The 21,175-nt window shown below is 36.8% G+C and overlaps 1 protein-coding gene across 1 annotated transcript in view; it reads right to left on the minus strand.

The window, feature by feature from the left end:
- Positions 1-7,940: 7,940 nt before the first annotated feature.
- The window catches only part of LOC119537384 (olfactory receptor 8D1), a 40,420-nt gene continuing 27,185 nt past the window's right edge, over positions 7,941-21,175 (minus strand). Inside the window, exon 3 of the mRNA XM_037839858.1 lies at positions 7,941-8,240. Within this exon, the coding sequence (XP_037695786.1) occupies positions 7,941-8,240 (300 nt within the window). The remainder of the gene's footprint in view (positions 8,241-21,175) is intronic.

Raw genomic sequence — 21,175 nt, forward strand, 5'->3', positions numbered from 1 at the left:
CAACATATGAAAATTCAGTGCTTCCAGTGATATTTATGGCACCTAGTGCCTCTATAGGAAAAGAAAAGAGGTTTCAAATCACATACTTAAGCTTTCATCATATGAAACTGCAAGAAGAACTGCAGGTTAAACCCAAAATAAAGATGACAGCAGAAAGCAATAAAATATGAAACAGAAACACATTGTATAAAGTCAATTAATATAAAACCTATGTTTTTATTTGTTAATGCATTTTTATACTGTGAACTCTAACATATATACATAACAGTGACAACTTTCAAAGAACGATTCAACAAGTAGAGAGCAAATTTCAAAGAATGTCTTGGGTCACAGTTCCACAACTTCAGCTATTTTCATTATTGTAATATATAACATACATACAGAAAGGTTGAACTTTTGATGTACAGCTCAACAAGCAGTTATACAGGTATTTTCAAAATACCTATTACAGTTTCACAGTTTCAATTATTTCCTTATAATGCAATATATGGTATATACAGAAAGGTGAAAACTTGCAAAGCACAATTCAATGAGTAGCTTTAGAGCAAAGTTCAAAGAACATTAAGGTTACAGTTCCACCATGTCATTTACCTCCTTCCAGCTATTCCAACCCCCAGCATCTAAAATATATATATATATATATATATATATATATATATATATATATATATATATATAAAGTTTCAGTATTCATAGACCTTTGTTAAATCTTATCTTGTTTGTTGCTACCCCTTCCTCTCAATTGCTTTCTCCATCTTCAGGGGTGTCTAGGCAATGATCACCCTAACTTGTTCATATTGAAAAGTACTGTTGACAGTATGGGGAAGGGGGCTGCATCTGACTGTTGTTCTTAAAGAGGCTGTTGCCTCCTGGTTTTAGGACCTGTCTGGCATAGGAACACTCCAGTGAACTTAGTGAGCAAATCTGCCATAGGCACCCAGGTATTTTGAGAGCTACCCTTGGCAAGGGCATGGCCTACTGCGGCCATTTGGGATGTCTAGCTGGAGCTTACATAAGACAAACCTCCAAGAAAACCTCTTGACTCTATTTGAGATCTCTCAGCCACTGTAACCTCAGCTTGTTACCTTTCTTTTTTCCCCATTTTGGTCAAGTAGGCATTTTCAATCTCTCACTGCCAGGGTCATGCTCATTCCTGGGAGTCATGTCCCACTTTGCCAGAGAGATTCATTCCCCTGGGAGTCATGTCCCTCTGGGGTGGTTAATGAATTTATTTGCCAAGTTGGGCTGAGAGAGAAAAGGCAACATCTGAGCAACACAAGAGGTTCCCTGGAGGTGCCTCTTAGGCATAATTATAAGAAGGTTCAGCCTCCCATTTACAGCCCTGAGTTTCACAAGAGCAAGCTTCAAGTCAAGGGCCTGATTTATTAAGTAGTGGGTTACTAATTTCACTCAATATATATTCTATCCCAAGATAAAAAGTCAGTTTCTTACATTATTTTCACTTAGTTGTATAATCATCCTCACTCTCAACTTATTAGTGTAGTGTTGTTAAGATATTCCTATTAAATATAGTCTTCAATATGCAATGGGTAGTTTTTCCATATACCACTCTCTTAACTTGCTGCACCAGGATTGTAACTTTTAAGTATATCATGCTAACACTTACTAAGGTTTGTGGTGCTACTAAAATGTATGTTTTTAAGATCAATAGAAGTGATAATCCTCTAGCCAGCCTGATCAGATAAAATATGAGCAAGGTCCAAAATTATTAAATTGAGAAATGTAAGAGAACATTGCTACTGATCCTATGACATTAAAAGGCAATTAAGGCAATATTGTGAACAAAGGTACGCTAATAATCCTGTCAACTAATGAAAGGGATAAACTTTGAAATATGCAAACTGCCAAAGCTCATTTAAAAAGAAACAGGTAACTAGAATAGACATATAACTATTAAATAGATTGAACTTTCAGTTAAAAAGTCTCTCACAGAGAAAACGTCAGGCCCAGAGAACATTACTGTGGAAATCCATCAAACATTTACAGAATAAAAATATCAATTTTATATGAAATTCAAAAAATGAAAGATGAGGGAAAACATCATAAGTCTATAAGGTGAGCATTATCCTGATATCAAAAGCAGACAGCGTAGTCACAAGAAAGGAAAACCGAGACCAATACCCTTTATGAATGTTAACTTTAAAAATTATTAACAAAATTTAAGAAAATTGAATCTACCAATATATAAAATGAATTACAGACATACTAAGAAGTAAAGGGTATCTCAGGAAAAAAAAATGGTTTAATTTCTGAATATAATCAGTGTCATTCACCTAATAAGTGCATCTACAAACATCTACAAGTAATTTCACACCTAAAGATAAAAGACTGAATCCTTTACACTAAATGTAAAGTCAAAATAAGAATTTCCACATATTTGTTTTTCCAGAGGTAATGCACAGTGCAATAAATTCATAAGAAAAAGAAATAAATGGCATATAGATTGCAAAAGAAGAAATAAGATCATGTCTATTAGCAAATAAAATGCCTATAAGGAAAATAATAACAAATCTTAAAAAAATCCTACTATAATAGGAGGAATATAGCAATGGTACAAAATACAGTGTCAATATACTGCTATATATTAGCAATGAAAAACAGAAATTTAAATATTTAAAAAGCAGTACCATTACAATACCTCCAAAAATATGAAAAATTTAGGTATAAATCTAATAAAATACATGCTTAGCCAGTACACTACAGTCTGCAAAATCCTTATGAAAAACTTAAAGAAATCCATATAAATAGGAAGGTAAACTATGTATATGGATTGACAGATTCACTATCGTCTCTAATCTAAACTGATGCACACATTCCATGCAATTCCATTAAATTCACAGAAAAATCTTTTGTAGAAAGCTGATTCTAAAATGGATATCAAAAGCCAAAGGAACATCAATTCTAAAAACAATTCAACAAAAGAACAAAGTTGGAGAACTCACACTACATCAGTTCAAGACTTATACTATAATCAAGGGAGTGTGCTATTGGCAAAAAGATAGATTGATAAGATAGAATACAGAGTTCTCAAAGTAACACACAGAGATAGTAAATTAATTTTGATAGGAGTACAAAAGAAGTTCAGTGGAGAAACGACATGCTCCTAAAACAATGTGATTGGAACAACCAGATATTCCATAAAACAAGAAGAAAAAGGAGAAGGAAGAGGAGGAGGGGAAAGAAGGGAAGGAAGAAGACAAAAAAGAGAATGAAAATAACCACTTTCATCCTTATCTTGCACCATTTAAAAAAAATGAATCATGCACCAACGGAATCGAATTGAGTGTTCAGAAATAAACCCTCATATCTGCGGTCAATTGATTTTGGACAAGAGTGCCAAGTCCAGTCAATATGGAAAGAATTGTTTCTTCAACAAATGGAGCTAAGAAAACTGGATATACTTATGCAAAAGAATGAAGATGAACTCCTACTTCACACCATATAAAGAAGAAAAGTAAATGGTTCAAAGGCTTAAATATAAGAACCAAACTATAATAATCCTAGAAGAAAAAAGAAGGAAGTATCATTAGAACCTTATTTTAAGTAATAATTTCTTAGACTTTACACTAACAGCATGAGGAACAAGAACAAAAAGATAGATTAAAGTACCTAATAAAAATTTAAACATTTTGCACATCAAAGGACTTCTTCATGAATTAATATATGAAAATAAAAAATAAAAAGTCAAACTACAGAATGTAAGAATTTGGCAACCACATATCCTATTACTATTAATATCAGGAATATAAAAAGAAATCCTTCAACTCAACAACAACAAAAAACACACAAACAGCCCAATTAAAAATGGACCAAGTCTTACACAGAAATTTCTCCAAAGAAAATATACAAATGTCCAAAAAGCACACACAAAAGATACGCTCAACATCATTAGCCATTAGGGAAAAGTGGATCCAATCTATATGAGATGCTATTTCATACCAGTAGAATGACTACTATTAACTATAGAAAGTTAACTATAGAGTTACTGTATGACCCAGCAATACTATTTCTAGTTATACACCCAAAACAATTGACAATAGGGACTTGAACAGGTGTTTATATACAAGTGTTCATAACAGCACTATCTGCAATAACCAAAAGGTGAACAGATGAATGGATAAACAAAATGTGGTATAGATATAGATATAGATATAGATATACATGGAATGATATTCAGATAGAAAAAGGAATGAAGCTATGACATATGAGACAAATGTAGGAGCACTGAAGATTTCATGTTGAGCGAAATAAGGCAACAACAAAAGGAAAATATTGTATGGTCCCACTTACATGAAACAATTACAATAAACAAATCCATAGGATCAAAAATTAGAATACAGGCTACCAGGGATTAGGGTGCGGGGTAGATATAGGGCAGATAATGCTTAATTGGTGCAGAATTTCCATTTATAGTGATGGAAAAATTTTGGGAATGGATGGTGGGGATCGTAGCATAACACTGTGAATGCAATAACAACACTGAACTGTATATATGAAAGTAGTAAAAATGGGAAATTTTAGTATATATTAATAGAATAATACATTTTAAAAAAACATAGAACATTACATCACAAACAGTGAACACTAAAGTAAATGATGGACTAAAATTAACAGTATAATAATAATGTTTCATTGATTGTAACAAAGTTACCACACTAATGCAAAGTGTTAATAGGGAAAACTGTGTTTATGTGTGTATGTGTGTGTGTGTGTTTGTGTGTGTGGTGGGACAGTTATATGCAAAGTCTAGAGGTACTGCATAATTTTTCTGAAAACATACAACACTCTAATAATATATAAATGAATCACAGATGTAAACGTTAAACATATCTGTAAAATGTTTAGAAGAGAACAAAAGTGAAAACCTTTGTCACATAGGGTTTGGCAAAGATTCTGAAGGTAAGATACCAAAGAACAATACATAAAACAATAATAAAAAATGTTAAATTGGAAGTTATCAAAATTAAAGCCTATTTCTCTTAGAAAAATATTAGTAAATGAAAAAATACAAGCCACACATTGGAAGAAAATATCAAAATCATATAGCCAATGAGTAACTTACATCCAGAATATATAAAGAACACTTAAAACTTAACAATAAGAAGACAAACAATCCACTAAATAAATGAGCAACATATGTGAACCAACCATTTAACAAAAAAAGATATAAGATCACAAAAAACACATGAAAAGGTGTTCAACATCACTTTTCATTAGGGAAACACAAACTAAAATCATAACGAGATGCCATTACAAACCTATTAGAATGGCTAAAATTTTAAAAATAAAACAAAATAAAATTTAGTATACCTACTTGCTGGTAAGGATGTGAAGCAAATTGAATTCTCATGCATTATAACCAGGTTGAATGCAAAAGGATACAGCCAGTTTGGAAAACAATTTGGAAGTTTCTTATACAGTTGTTCCACTCCAAGGTATTAACCACAGTAAACCAAAGCTTATGTTCACATAAAAACTGTACAATATGTTTATAGTAGCTTTATCATTTATCAGCTGGTTAATAAATAGTCAAATAAATCTACACAATAAATACTACACAGCAATATAGCAGATGAATTGTGGATACATGAAACAACATGGGTGAATATAAAATTCATTAGGCTAAGAGAAGTTAAACATAAAAATTATGTACTTTATGCTTCAATATATATGACATTCTGGAAAAGGAAAACAATAGAAATCAGATCAGTGGCTTTGAATGTCTGGGGGTGGGAGAAGGGTTTAACTATAAAGGGGCAAAGAGGAATATCTTGTTTTGGTGATAGCTACTCTAATGCATGTTTTTGAAAACACACAACTCTAAAAATTGTGAGTTTTACTCTACTTAAATTAAACCTTAATAAAAGAAAATTTAAACACACATACAATGAATTTCCACTTCACATCTATGAGAATTAGCAAAAATTAGAAAAACAAATACCAAATGTTAGTGAAGATGTGAAACAATGTCAACTTACCTATATTAATGGTGGGAATGCACAATAGTAAAACACCTGGGAAATGGTTTGGAAATGCCTTATAAAGTTAAGCAAAAATTTTCCATATGATGAGTAATTCATCACCTGTATATTTCTCAAGGAAATGAAAACATATAATTTCAAAATGACTTGCACAAATAAACTAATACCAGGAAATTAATTATATCCAAAATCTAAAATCAACCCCACACTGGGGAATGGATGAGTCAATTTTGTTGTAGCCATACAAAAGAATACTACTTGGCAATAAGAAAAATGAATTACTGAGACACACTACAAAATGGAATCTCAAAAATATCATGGTAATTGAACACAGTCAAGCACAAAACAGGATTTATTGTATGATTCCATTTGTAAGATATTCTAGAATAGGCAAAAATGAACCTGTAGTGATAAAAATTATATCACTGTTGTCTGAAAGTAAGTTGTGATGATGTTTCTTTCCATAAAGGGAAGAGGAAACTTTCTGGTATGATGGAAGGAATTTTTATCGTGTTTTTGGTGGCAACTGAATGGGTGTATTCTTAAGGAGCTATCAAGCTGTACACACAATTTGTAAATTTTGCTAAATATAAGTAAAAAAAAAAAAAGAAAATATGTAAGCCCAATATGTTGAACTACTGTTCAAAACATCCATTGAGAAATATGATGGAAAACAGATGTGTTTTGTTTTTTTAACACATTTCTAAACTCTAAAATTGACATGAGTGGAAATCCACACCCTTTCATGCCACCATTAGGGGCCCAATACTAGGATATTTGGATTAGCGGTTTTATGTAGAATGGGATTCTGATGTTTCCATAAAAGAAATTCTGACTTTTATTAAATTCACTGCTACAACCCGGAGAAAGCCAGTGAGTGAATCTGGGATAAACACCGAGTTGGAGTTCAGAAAAGAAACTGCAGTTATTCATTTTTTCCCATTTAAGCTTTTCACCCATGAGAGTCACCAATTATTCAAGTGAACTTATTTTCTATGACTAATAGTAATGGCCAAGCATCAAACGCTATGCTGTATTTAATAGCTGTGTGGTATATTTTAAGGACACATTACAGTTATGAAATTAACAGAAGCTAAAAGGCCAATAACGTGTCTTACAGGTTTGACATTGTGTCACCTAAGGGTCTACTGTAACCCTTTGCCAGATTTTATGTTAGGCTTACATTAACACAGATGTAATTTTAAAAATTCTAAAATTGCTTATTTTTCTAAGAGCTTATAGTTTTATAAATGAAAGAAGCAACTAATAATTGACCTAGACTAAATATGGGTATAAGAGATGGGATAGACTCCTCCAATTTTTGAGACCCATCTCTACACACAGACCCTTTCAATCAGTCGACTGCACAACTCTTTGAATATAAAGTGTCTAAAACACTACGTTCCCACTGGCAATTTTGAAAGAACGCTGTTTAAACGAAGGTGTTAAAATACTAGAGGGTGTCTAAGTCTTATCTTGGATGTACATCAAGCCAAGGGGTAAATGTCCCTAGGGACACTGTCACCCAGAGCCCCTAATGACAATAGGCCCCAAGGATGGGATCCACATACCAAGTGAGAAATGGGCCCACGCCTAGGAGACAATCAGGGACGGTGACTGGGGACTGACGCTCCTTAACCCGCTCAGTGGGTCTGGCGGGCCCGTTTTACTTTCTGGTGTGCTGCTGTCGTCTGAGATATGTGTGTGTCTGTGCTGTGAACGTTGCCACCAGGAAATGCCAAAATTATTCTTAAGTCTACCCCGCCCCCCTAGTAAGGATGAACAGGCTCTTGGGTAGAGGACCACACAGACGCCAAGGTCACCCCTGTCTTTTGGAGACAACCCCAAAGCCAAGGTAAAAACGTTCACTAAAAAGCAGATCTGCTGACCGCCTACGAGGGAGTTAAAAGAAGCCTCCTCCGCCAATAGACGCCTGAATTAACGCCTCAGCAAAGTCCACAGAATCACCAAAGGGCCATTGTCGCCAACCCCTTCGCTCCGCGCAACCGCATAAACCTGAGGGTTCCCTGAAGGGTGTGTCTTACACCCCATGGCGCTTGCCAGGTGCTTCCTGCTCGGCCCGAACAACACGCCCGAGTCCCACGGGCTCACCTCCAGGTGGCGGCGCTGACTCCTGGGGGCGGTGGAAGGATGACCTGAGGGCCCCGGGTCGCCATCGGCTACACCACAGGCGCCGCGGGTGTGAGGGAGAGAAGCAGCCGCCACCACCGCGGCCCCCTCAGGGGAGGAGAAGGACGCCCCAGATGCCACGGAAACGCAAATTAAAGTCCGCCCCGAGGCGGACAATCATTCCAGGCCTGCTCAGACCTAATGCAGGAGCCAAATAAAAAGCGCCCCGCCCGCTGTACCACGTGACCCTGAGGACGCGCCTCTGCTACACACGGGCCAAAAGATGCAACAGCTGGCAGCTGTCCCCAGAGAGGGTAAGACTGTTTCATTACTTAAATATCCTATCAGGATTATCCCAAAACACAGCCAGGTGGGGCCCTAGGTTCACGGAGAGCAGCTATAACCCGCTCCTGCACCTTGTTACAGTGGCTGTTTATGGCCTGGAACTTGGCGTGTCCCTACAGGAGCTTACTCACTTCAGAGCCGCCTGTGGCTAGTGCACCACTGAGGAAGGGCGGGAGCGGCCTCGGCCTCCAGACCTGCTCCAAAGGGTCTACACGGACGCCACCCTACAGGGCTGGACAACACTGGCCAAGGACCAAACAAACCTCTCCACCCGATGCCTTAAAGTTATTTTTGAGGGGAGCCCTCACCACAAGTCAAGCCAACTCTATAACCTTATTGGCAACAACCTCCAGAATAAATTATGACTTGCAGGCACTCATCACCCTAAAAACTACGAAATAGAAAGCTCAAGTGTTTTCCAGGATTCAGGTCAAGCCAAGGCCTAGTTTCTCTCAATCCTTTTCTGTACCTACTTCTTTCAATGTAGGGTTCATTCTAACCAGGTTTTCCACTTGTGGTCACAAGACGACCACTGACAGGACCACTGGCTGCCGGCTTCTGTCAGGCAACTGTGAAAAGGACTTAAATACCTACTTAATAAAACAGCTAAAATAACTGAATGAAATATTCTGACATTTTATTTTACAACGTAAGTGGAGATTACACAGATTTATCGCATATTCATTAAACTACTAGTATGTTTTGCGAACTTTTCAATATGTAAGTTATGTTACACAGTACAATAAAAAAAATTCAGTATTTTTATTATTTACCATATTGTGAATTATTCAAAATTCAATATTATCCATTTTGCATTTGAAACAGAATTGTAATTATTTTATTTCTTCTTAGATAGTATTTCCAAGTGAAGCATCATCAAAATTCTTTTTTTAACAGCAGTTTTCTTGAGATATATTCACATACCATACAACCCCTGAAAAATGTGCACTCAGTCACAGAGATGTGTATTCATCACTGCAATCAATTGTACAACAGTTTCATTACTTCAAAAAGAAAAACCGCACACCCTTAGCAGACACTTCTTAATCACTCTGTCCTTCCCTAGTCTTACATAACCACTAATCTAATTCTGTATCTATAGATTTATTTATATTTACATTTATAGCAATGTAATCATACAATATGTAGTACTTTGCATCTGGTTTCTTTAACTTAGCAAAGTATTTTTTTAATGATTGCAAGTTTTTTTTAAATAATGAAGTTGCAGGTTTACAGAAAAATCATGGAAAAAACACAATGTTCCGTTATCACACTTTGCATTAGTCTGATACCTTTGTTACCTTGAAGCCACAATATTAAAATACTGTTAACTATAGTCCTTAGTTTACATTAGGTGTGTTTTATCCATATACCACACTATTATTAACACCTTGTAATAATGTCATGCATTTATTTTCATTCACAGAAGAACATTCTCATATTTGTTCTATTAATCACTGTCCATATCCACAACAGGATATTGTTTTGACTTCTAACTTTCCTTCTAGTGACATGCACAACCTAAAGTTTCCCGTTTCAGCCACATTCATAAACAATTCAGTGCTGCTAATTACACTCACAGTGATGAGCTACCATCACCACTATCCATTTCCAAACATTTACAATCAATCTAAATAGAAAACCTGCACAAATTAATAATCAGCACCCCATTCTCTACTCCCATTCTATCCCTGGTAATCTAGATTCTAGATTCTAATTCTATGAGTTTTCATATTACAATTACTTCATATCAGTGAGAACATACAGAATTTGTCCTTTTGTGCCTGGTTTATTTTATTTAACATCAAGTCCTCAAGGTTTATTTTTTTGCATACATAGGGAAATCATTCCTTCCTACAGCTGAATAATATTTCATCGTATGTAATAGCACATTTTTGTTTATCCATTCGTTGGTTGATGGACACTTGTGTTGCTTCCATCTTTAGCAATTGTGAATGATACCAATATTAACATTGGTGTGCAAATATCTGTTCACATCCCTGCTTTCAGTTCTTCTGGGTGTACCTAGAAGTAGGATTGCTGGATCTATATATGGCAACTCTATACTTAGCTTCCCTAAGGAACTGCAAAACTGTCTTCCACAGTGGCTGCATAATTTTACATTCCCACCAGCAAAATGAGTGTTTCTATTTCTCCATATCCTCTCTAAAACTTGTATTTTTTAAATAGTAACCTTTCTAGTTCGTATAAAATGATATTTCATTGTGGTTTTGATTTGCATTCCCCTAATAGCTGGTGATTTTGAGCACCTTTGCATATGCTTTTTATCCATTTACATTTCCTCTTTGGAAAAATGTCTGTTCAAATCTTTGCCCACTTTTAAATTGGTTTGTTGGTCTTTGTATTGTTGAGTTGTAGGATTTCTTTATATATTATGGATAGTAGACCCATATCGGATATGTGGTTTCCAGATATTTTCTCCCATTGAGTAGGCTGCCTTTTCACTATCTTGACAAAGTCCTTTGAAGTGCAAGTTTTTAAATTTGAGGAGGTCACACTTATCTATTTTTTTTTATTTTGTTGCTTGTGTTTTGGGTGTAAAGTCTGAGAAACCATTGCCTACCTCAAGATCATCAAGATGCTTCCCCACACTTTCTTCTAAGAATTTTATAGTCCAGGATCTTATATTTAGGTTTTTGATCCATTTCGAGTTAATTTTTGCATAACGTGTGAGATAGGGTTCCTTTTTCTTTATTTCACATATGGATATCCAGTTCTCCCAGCACCATTTGCTGAAGAAGATTCTTCTGTACCAGTTGTGTGGACTTGGCAGCCTTGTCAAATATCAATTGGCCACAGATGTTAGGGTCTATTTCTAAACTCTCAATTCAATTCCCTTGATCAATATATCTATGTTTATACTAGCACCATGATATTTTGAACACTGTTGCTTTGTAATATACCTTGTAGTCAGGAGGTGTGAGTCCTCCAACTTTTCATTCTTCATTTTCAAGATGTTTTTGGCTATTCGGGGCCCCTTATCCTTCCAAATAAATTTGATAATTGGTTTTTCTATTTTCCAACAGCAATGTAGGCTGTTGGAATTTTTTTTTATTTTTTAAATATTCATTTTATTGAGATATATTCACATACCATGCAGTCATACAAAACAAATTGTACATTCGATTGTTCACAGTACCATTACATAGTTGTACATTCATCACCAAAATCAATCCCTGACACCTTCATTACCATACACACAAAAATAACGAGAATAATAATTAAAGTGAAAAAGAGCAATTAAAGTAAAAAAGAACACTGGATGCCTTTGTCTGTTAGTTTGTTTGTTTCCTTCCTCCATTTTTCTACTCATCCATCCATAAACTAGACAAAGGGGAGCATGGTCCTTATGGCTTTCCCAATCCCATTGTCACCCCTTAAAAGCTACATTTTTATACAATTGTCTTCAAGATTCATGGGTTCTGGATTGTAGTTTGATAGTTTCAGGTATAGGCTGTTGGAACTTTGATTGGGACTGCATTGAATCTGTAAATTAATTTGGGTACAATTGACTTCTCAACAATATTTAGTCTTCCAATCCATGAACATGGATTGGTCTTTTTATTTAGATCTCTGATTTCTTTTGGCAATGTTTTATAGTCATCTCTGTACAAGTCTTTTACATCCTTGGTTAATTTTATTCATAGATATTTGATTCTTTTAGTTGCTATTGTAAATAGAGATCTGTTCTTGATTTTATCCTGGGGTTGCTAATTTTTGTGTGTTGCTCTTGTATCCCACCATTTTCCTGAACTGGTTTATTAGCTCAAATAGCTTTGCTGTAGATTTTTCAGGAATTTCTATATATAGCATCACGTCATCTGCAAATAGGGAAAGTTTTACTTCTTCCTTTCCAATTTGGATGCCTTATATTTCTTTTTCTTGCCTAACTGCTCAAGCTAGTACTATTCGCTCAGCATTGAATAACAGTGGTGACAATGGGTATCTGTGTCAGTTTGGATCTATGATGTCCCCCACAAAAGTCATGTTCTTTAATGCAGTCTTGTGGGGGCACACTTATTAATCTTTTTTATTAGGGTGTGACTTTTTCATTAGGTTGTTTCCATAGAAATGTGACTCACCCACCTGTAGGTGAGACATTTTGATTAGATATTTCCATGGAGGTATGGCCCCACCCACTCAGGGTGAATCTTAATTAGATCACTGGAGTCCTTTAAGAGATGCTTGGGAGCTGACAGAGATGCTTAGAGATGCTTGGAGATGCAGACAGATGGACATTTGGAGATGCTAAGCTAAGGGATGAAGCCCAGAGTTTGCCCCAGAGAAGCTGAGAGAGGACCCCCAGACGCTTAGAGGGAAACACTCTGGGAGAAATATTCAAGTACTAACAGGAGTTGCGAGAGAAGAAGAAGAGCTAAGACAGCCCAGAGACATTATGGAGAAAGCCATTTTGAAACCAGAACCTGGGAGCAAGGGACCAGCAAATGCCAGCCATGTGCCTTCCCAGCTGAACAAGGTGTTATAGACACTATCGGCCTTTCTTCAGTGAGGGTATCCTCTTGTTGATGCCTTAGTTTGGACACTTTTATGGCCTTAGGACTGTAAATTTGTAACCAAATAAAACCCCTTTATAAAAGCCAATACATTTCTGTTGTTTTGCATAATGGCAGCATTAGCAAACCAGAACAGCATCGTTGTCTTTTTCCAGATCTTAGCAGGAAAACTTTCAGTTTTTCATCACTGAGTATGATGTTAGCTGTGGGTTTTTCCTATATGGCCTTAATCATATTGAGGAAATTTCCTGCTATTCCTATCTTTTGAAGTGTTTTTATCAAGACATGATGCTGGATTTTGTCAAATGCCTTTCCTACATAAATCGAGATGATCATGGCGTTTACCCCTTCAATTTGTTAATATGGTGAATTACATTAATTGATTTTCTTAAGTTGATCCATTCTGACATACCTGGAATAAATTCACTTAATCATGGTTTATAATTATTTTAATGTGCTGTTGGATTCAATTCGCAAGTATTTTGTTGAGGATTTTTGCATCTATATTCATTAGGAAACTGGTCTGTAATTTTCTTGTAATATCTTTATCTGGCTTAGGTATTAGGGTAGGTATTCACAGAATGAGGTAATAGTCTCCTCTCCTCTTCAGTGTTTTGGAAGAGTTTGAGCAAGATTGTTATTAATTCTTCTTGGAATGATTGGTAGAGTCACCTGTGAAGCCATCTGGTACTGGGCTTCTCTTTGTTGGGAGGCTTTGATAACTGATTCAGTCTCTTTACTTATAATTGGTCTGTTGTGGTCTACAGTTTCTTCTAGAGAAATTTTGGTTGTCTACTGATTTTAGGAATTTGCTTCATTATTTGTTAGGCAGTTGTTAATAATATCCTCTTATGATCCCTTTTATTTCTGCTGGGTCAGTAGTAATGCCTCCCTTCACGTTTCTGATTTTATTTATTTGCATTTTCTCTTTTTTTCCTTTGTGATTTAGCTAAGTGTTTTTCAATTTTATTGATCTTCTCAAAGTACCAACTTTTGGGTTTTGTTAATCTCTCTATTGCTTTTTTATTCTCAATTTCATTTTTTTTCTATTCTGATCTTTGTTATTTCTTTCTTCTGCTTGTTTTGGATTAGTTTGTTGTGCTTTTTTTAGTTTGTCCAGGTGTGGAGTTAAGTCATTGATTTAGTTCTTTCTTCTTTTTTTAATTTAGGTGATTAGGGCTATAAATTTCCCTCTCAGCTGCATCCCATAAGTTTGGATATGTTGCTGCAACCCATAAGCTTTTTTTATTTGTAATTTTATTGAGATATATTCACTTACCATGCAGTCATTCAAAGTGTACAACAGTTGTTCACAGTTTCATCATATAGTTGTGCATTCAACACCACAATCAATTTGTGAATATTTTCATTACTCCAAAAAATAAAAATTAAAATAAGAATAAAAATAAAAGTAAAAGAGAACACTCAAAACCTGCCATAGCCCTCCCTCCTCATTTCCTTTTATTTAATTTTTTAATTGAAATATATTCACATACCATACAATCATCCAAAGTATAAAACAGTTATTCACAGTATCATCATATAGTTGTGCGTCCATCACCACAATCAATTTTTGAACATTTTCATTACTCCAAAACATAAAAATGAGAATAAAAATAACAGCAAAAAGAACACCCAAAATGACCCATACCCCTTACCTCCTTATTATTCAGTTACTTTTTGTCCCCATTTTTCTACTCATTTGTCCATACACCGGGTAAAGGGGGTGTGAGCCATAAGGTTTTCACAATCATGCAGCCATACCATATAAGCTATATGATTATATGATCACCTTCAAGAATCAAGAAAACTGGATTACAGTTCAACAGTTTCAGATATTTCCTTCTAACTATTCTAATAAACTAAAAACTAAAAAGGAGATATCTATATAATGCAAAAGAGTTACCTCCAGAATGACCTCTTGACTCCATTTGAAACCTCTCAGGCACTGAAAATTTATTTTGTTTCAATTCTCTTCCCCCTTTTTGCTCCACAAGGCTTTCTCAATCACATGACGCAGGGTCCAGATACATCCCTGGGAGTGACTTTCCACATTGCCATTGAGATTTATATCCCTGGGAGTCATGTCCCACATAGGGGGGTGGGCAGTGAGTTTACCTACTCAGTTGACTTAAAGAGAGAGGCCACATCTGAGCAACAAAAGAGGCTCCCTGTGTACTCTTAGACACAATTATGAGTAGGTTTAGCTTCTCCTTTGTAGTAACAAGCTTCATAAGATCAAGTCCCAAAATTAAGGGCTCAACCTACTAAGCTGGTGCTCCCTAATGCTTGCAAGAATATCAGGATTTTCCCAGTTGGGGATGTTTAATATTTCCACATTTTTCCACAGTCCCTCAAGGGGGCTTTGCAAATACTTTTTATTCCCTGCCTAAATTGCTCAGGATTGTACCAGGGCTTCATGCTAACCTGTAAACATCAACAAAATCTCAGTCCCTAGTCAAGGTTCAATGTAGTTATGGCATTTGAGTAAACTGACCATACAAGTTAAATTATATAGTGTGCTACAGAAAATATATATTTTGCACCATATAGCCATTTTTTCCTTTGGTCACACACAGAAGCTAAAGTTTTAAAACATGGTCAACATCATCCTATACCCTTTAGTCTGTTCTACCCCCATTTCATTCATATCTCCAATTGAAGTCTGATCTCCTTTTTAGCCTCTTTAACAGCTGATTCATGGGGCAGTGCCAGCACTCACAGCTGCCAAACTCCAGCTCTGAGTCCCAGGTGCCACACAGACACCAGAAGCTCCAGGGACTGACCATGTCACACACAAACAGCTCAGAATCTCAAAATTTGGCAGTCACTGTTCCAGCTCATGAATAAATGTGACTGCTGTAAGGGCCTACAATCTAGGAACCTTTACACAAGCCTTCCCCTCATAACCCATGCTCCCATATTCAATTCTCAGAGTTTACACATTATTATTAGTCCATATTAGTGAGGCATTATGATGTTTGTCTTTTCATTTCTGATTTATTTCACTCAACCTACTGTCCTCATGGTGCATTCACTTCATTGCATACCTCACAACTTCATCCCTTCGTACTGCTCCCTCATGCAAATACATTCTTATATTTGTACATTCAATCACACTCATTGACCACTCTAGGTTTCACCAAGCTACACGGTCCCATTCTTCATTCTTCATCCTTCCCCCTGGCATTGCACAGACCCCCAACACTCCTCTTCTAACCATACTCACAGTCATCCTCCTTCAGTGTACCCACATTATTGTGCTACCATCACCCAGCACCATGTTATCCATCTCTAGATCTACACAATCAATCCTCCAGAATACTCTGTACTCCCTCAATATCAAATGCCCTATCTCCACCCTCTTTCCACCTCCCAATATCTTCATTTCTACACTCTTCTCCAAACCTCTCTCTAGTGTCTTTTCCTATCTGTCTGTAGCACTCCCTTTAGTATTTCCTGTAGAGGAGGCCTCTTGTTCACAAACTCTCTCAGTGTCTGTTTATCTGTAAATATTTTAAACTCTCCCTCATTGTTGAATGGCAGCTTTGCTGGATATAGGATTCTTGGTTGGCAGTTTTTCTCTTTCCTTATCTTGAATGTGTCATACCACTGCCTTCTTGCCTCCATGGTTTCTGCTGAGAGATCCACACTTAGTCTTATCGAGCTTCCCTTTTATGTGATGGATTGCTTTTCTTTTGCTGCTTTCAGGTTTCTCTCTTGGTCTTTGACATTTGAAAATCTGATTAGTAAGTGTCTTGGAGTAGGTCTATTTGGATCAGTTTTGCCTGGGGTACTCTGTGCTTATTGGACCTGTAATATTATGTCTTTCATAAGAGTTGGGAAATTTTCATTTATTATTTCCTTTATTATTCCTTCTGCCACTTTTCCCTTCTCTTCTCCTTCTGAGACACCTATAACAAGTATATTTATGTGCTTCATGTTGTCCTTCAGTTCCCTGAGACCCTGCTCATACTCTTCCATTCTTTCCCTATCTGTTCCTTTGTGTGCAGGATTTCAGATGTCCTGTCATCCATCTCACTAATCCTTTCTCCTCTCTCTCTAAGTCTGCTGTTGTATGTCTCCATTGTGTGTACATCTCTTCTATTGTGTCTTTCATTCCATAAATTCTGCCTTTTGTTTTTTCAAGCTTATGAATTCCTCCTTATGATTACCCAGTGTCTTCTTTATGTCCTTCATCACTTTTGTCACATGCTCTCTCTCCTCACTGATTTGATTTAAAAGGTTTGTTTGAACATCTATAATTAATTGTTTAAACTTCTGAATCTCAGTTGAAATGTTAGTTTCTTCCTTTGACTGGGCCATATCTTCCCATTTCCTAGTGTAGCCCATGATTTTTTTGGTGTCTAGGCATCTGATTTCCTTGATTGGTTTATTCTGGAGGTTATTTTCTCTCTTTTTCCTAAGGTTTTCTTGTTGGTTGACTTTGGTCTCTGTCTTTTCTTTTTTTTTCCCCTGGCCAGTTGTCAGATTGGCTCTTTCCCTCAATCTTCCCCTCAAAATCAGATGTCCATTGTGGCCTGCCACAGGGATGGTAGGTAGGCACTGGGCCCCCCAGCAAGTTCACTGTGTGTGGTAATACAATCTGCTGGCTTCCAGTGGTGCTCTGTTTTCCACTAGCTAGCAAGATCTGGGTTTGTTTTGGGGCCCTGCTTTAACAGTTGGGTCTTCCCTATTTCTCAGCCATAGCAAGGCTGGGTTCCCATACAAGATGTGCAGACTGTCCAGCAGATGGTGCTGTTCAGTAACTTAATTTCCCTCAGAGGCTGCTGTCTGGGAGCATGGCCACCTGCTGCTGCTTCCATCAAGGCTGGGAGGAGGGCTTTCAGACCTAGGGCTGGAAACACATCTCTGTCCATGTTTTCTCAGTGTCTTTGTCCCTCACTGATTTTGGCCTTGAAATGTCCTCCCCTGTCTACCAGGTCTTCAAACAGTGAGGGTATTTTTCACTGCTGTAAGATTTTAAGATCTGTGTCTCTGGTTGGAGAGGTCCCATCTGCCATTTCTGTGTGTTCCTGCATGGAGACCAAGTGAGGGGGAGGGGAGACAGAAAATTCCTGCTTGATATTTTTTCTCTTTCTTCAATTCAGCATTTGCAGGGTTTTTCTCCAGTCTATATCCTCCTCCAGAGTTTCAAACAATTCAGAATTGTCCTTTTTTTTTCACTGAATCTCTGGAGAGAAGTTTACAGTAGCTGTTTATGCTGCCATGTTGATGACATCACCTGCATCCCAAAAGTTTTGATATGTTGCGGTCTCATTTTCATTCACCTTAAGATATTTATTGATTTCTCTTGTAATTTCTTCTTTGACCCTCTAATTTTTTAAGAATGGGTTGTTTAACTTCCATATATTTATGAATTTCCCAGTTCTCTGCATTTTATTGATTTCCAACTTCATGACTCTATTGTGTCAGAGAAAGTGCTTTGTATAATTTCAGTTGATTTAAATTTATTGAGCTTTGCTTTGTGACCCAAGATGTGGTCTTTCCTGGAGAATGAACTGCTAGCACTTGAACAGAATGTATATCCTGCTGTTTTGCAGTGCAGTGTTCTGTATATATCTGTTAGCGCTAGTTCATTTAAAATATTATTCAAGTTTTCTGTTTCTTCATTGATCTTCTCTCTAGATGTTCTATCTATTGATGAGAGTACTGCATTGAAGTCTCCAACTATTATTGTAGAGGTGTCTCTTTCTCCTTTCAGTTTTGCCAGTGTTTACCTTGTGTATGTTGGGGCACCAGGTTAGGTGCATAAATATTTTAATTGTTATTTCTTCTTGGTGGATTGTCCCTTTTAGTGAAATATTGTGTCCTTCTTTGTCTTTTATTAACAGTTCTGCATTTAAAGCCTAGTTTGTCTGTTATTAGTATAAATACCCCAGGTCTTTTCTGGTTACTGCTTGTGGAATTTCTATTTCCAACCTTTTACTTTCAACCTATTTGTGACTTTGGGTCTAAAGTGTATCCCTTGCAGATAGCATATAGTTAGATCATATATTTTTATCCATTCTAACAACCTGTGTCTTTTTGTTGGGGAGTTTATCCATTAAAATTCATTGTCATTACTAAGATGGTAGTACTTCAACATTTTTATCCTTTGGTTTTTAAATGTCATATCTTATTTTTGTCTCTATTTTTATCCTTTTAATTACCCTTACATATAATCTTCATTTCCACACTCTTCTCCAAGCCTCTCTCTCCTATCCTTTCCTTGTGGCTTACAGAACTCCCTTCAGTATTTCTTATAGGGCAGGTCTTATATTGACAAACTTTCTGTTTCTGTTTATCTGTGAGTATTTTAAACTGTCCCTTATTTTTGGAAGGATGGTTTTGCCAGATAAAAGATTCTTGGCTGGAAGCTTTTCTGTTTCATTATATGTCATACCATTGCCCTCTTGCCTCCACGTTTTTTAATAAGAATTTGGCAGTTAATCTTATTATGATCCCCTTGTATGTGGTGAATCACTATTATTTTGCTGCTTTCAGGTTTCTCTCTTTATCTTTGGCATTTGACATTCTGATTAGTGTTGTGTCAGAGTAGGTCTATGAGAATTTGCTCTGTATGGTACACTTTTTGGACATGTATCTTTAAGTCTTTCATAAGAGCTGGGAAATTTTTGACCATTATTTCCTCAAATATTCTTTCTGGCCCTTTTCCCTTATCTTCTCCTTCTGGGACACCCATGAAGGTATGTTTTTGTTCTTTGTGCTATCATTCAAATCCCTGAGACCCAACTCAGTTTTTTTTACATTTTTTTCCTCTATCTGTTCTGTCAGTAAGATTTTGATACTCATGTCCTGTAATGCACAGATTCTTCATTCTGCCTGTTCAAATTTGCTGTTGTATGCCTTTAGTATACTTTTAGTCTCTCCATTATGCCTTTCATTCATGTCATTTCTGTTAATTTTATGTTTATGCTTTCAAATTCTTCTTATGCTAACCCAGTGTCTTCTTTCAATATCCTTTATCTCTTTAGCCATTTTTTCCTTGATTTCCTTGCCTTGATTTGGGAGATTTTTTTGAGCATCTTTGATGAGTTTTACAAATTCTGTGTCTCCTTCTAAGTTTTAGTTCCTTCTCTTGGCTGGGTCATATATTCTTGTTTCTTAGTATGGCTTGTAATTTTTTGCCAAAGTCTAGGCATCTGATTATCTTGATGACTTTACTCTGAGATCTGTTCCTCTCTCTTACCTAGGGTTTTATTCTTGATTGGCTTTGTATTAAGGACCTTCTTGGACATTTGGGTCAACTTATTCTAGTCCTATATAATTGCCCATGTTTAACTGATCAGATTTTTCCAGCTGTTCTTCATCTGATTCTTGCTCTGGGTATGTAGTACAATTTTTAAGACTGTACTGTTTGTGCAACAGTTTCATCCACAGGAATAAGCTCCCTTTCCTCTGTTACTTTTCTGAGATCTTGATCTGTTCTGTTTGTTTTTGTTTTTTCTCTCTCTGTAAATGTTTTTACTCTCCTTTCATCACCTCTACCTGCTTGTGATTAGAGAGCAAATTCTGGTAGGCTGGTCATCCCCAAGAGGACTTTCCCAAATTAGTATTTCCCAGCCAAAACAGGGTTTGGGGCCCACAAAGAGGGTACAGATCAACTCCAAAGAACCCTGGGCAGAGGGTCAGGAAAGATGCCAGAAGCCTTTTGGTGACTCCCCAAAGCTGTACTTTCCTGGATTTCCCAGCAGATGGCACTCTTCAGCAAACTGTTCCCCACAGCCCTGAGGAGGCCCTGCATCTTTAAAGCTTCACCACCTTCTCGCCTCTGTTGGGGCTGGATTGGAGCAATGGCCAAGGCTTCCCCTGCCCAGGTCAGGCTGAAACAGCAACTCAGACCTAGATCCAGTGAACCAAATTTGCACACCAAAAGCCTGATTAGTGCTTGGACATATCCTCCCTGTTCTTGGGTCAGGGTACTTCTGTATTTCTCTTCAGCTGCAGCAGCCAGCCAGAGACTGGACCCAGAGGTGGCTAGCCTCAAGAGTGGGGGCTGGGAGCCAACTACCACCATGGAGTGAGCTACTGACAATTCTTTACTTCAGTTTCTCAACCTCTTCCTCCTGCACTTCCCTGGATGCTGTACAGTGACCCCCTGACATCCAGAGCTCCAGAACAGTTATTTCAGCTAGTTCT

The sequence above is a fragment of the Choloepus didactylus genome, chromosome 6, assembly GCF_015220235.1.
Source record: "Choloepus didactylus isolate mChoDid1 chromosome 6, mChoDid1.pri, whole genome shotgun sequence".
NCBI classification, from domain to species: domain Eukaryota; kingdom Metazoa; phylum Chordata; class Mammalia; order Pilosa; family Megalonychidae; genus Choloepus; species Choloepus didactylus.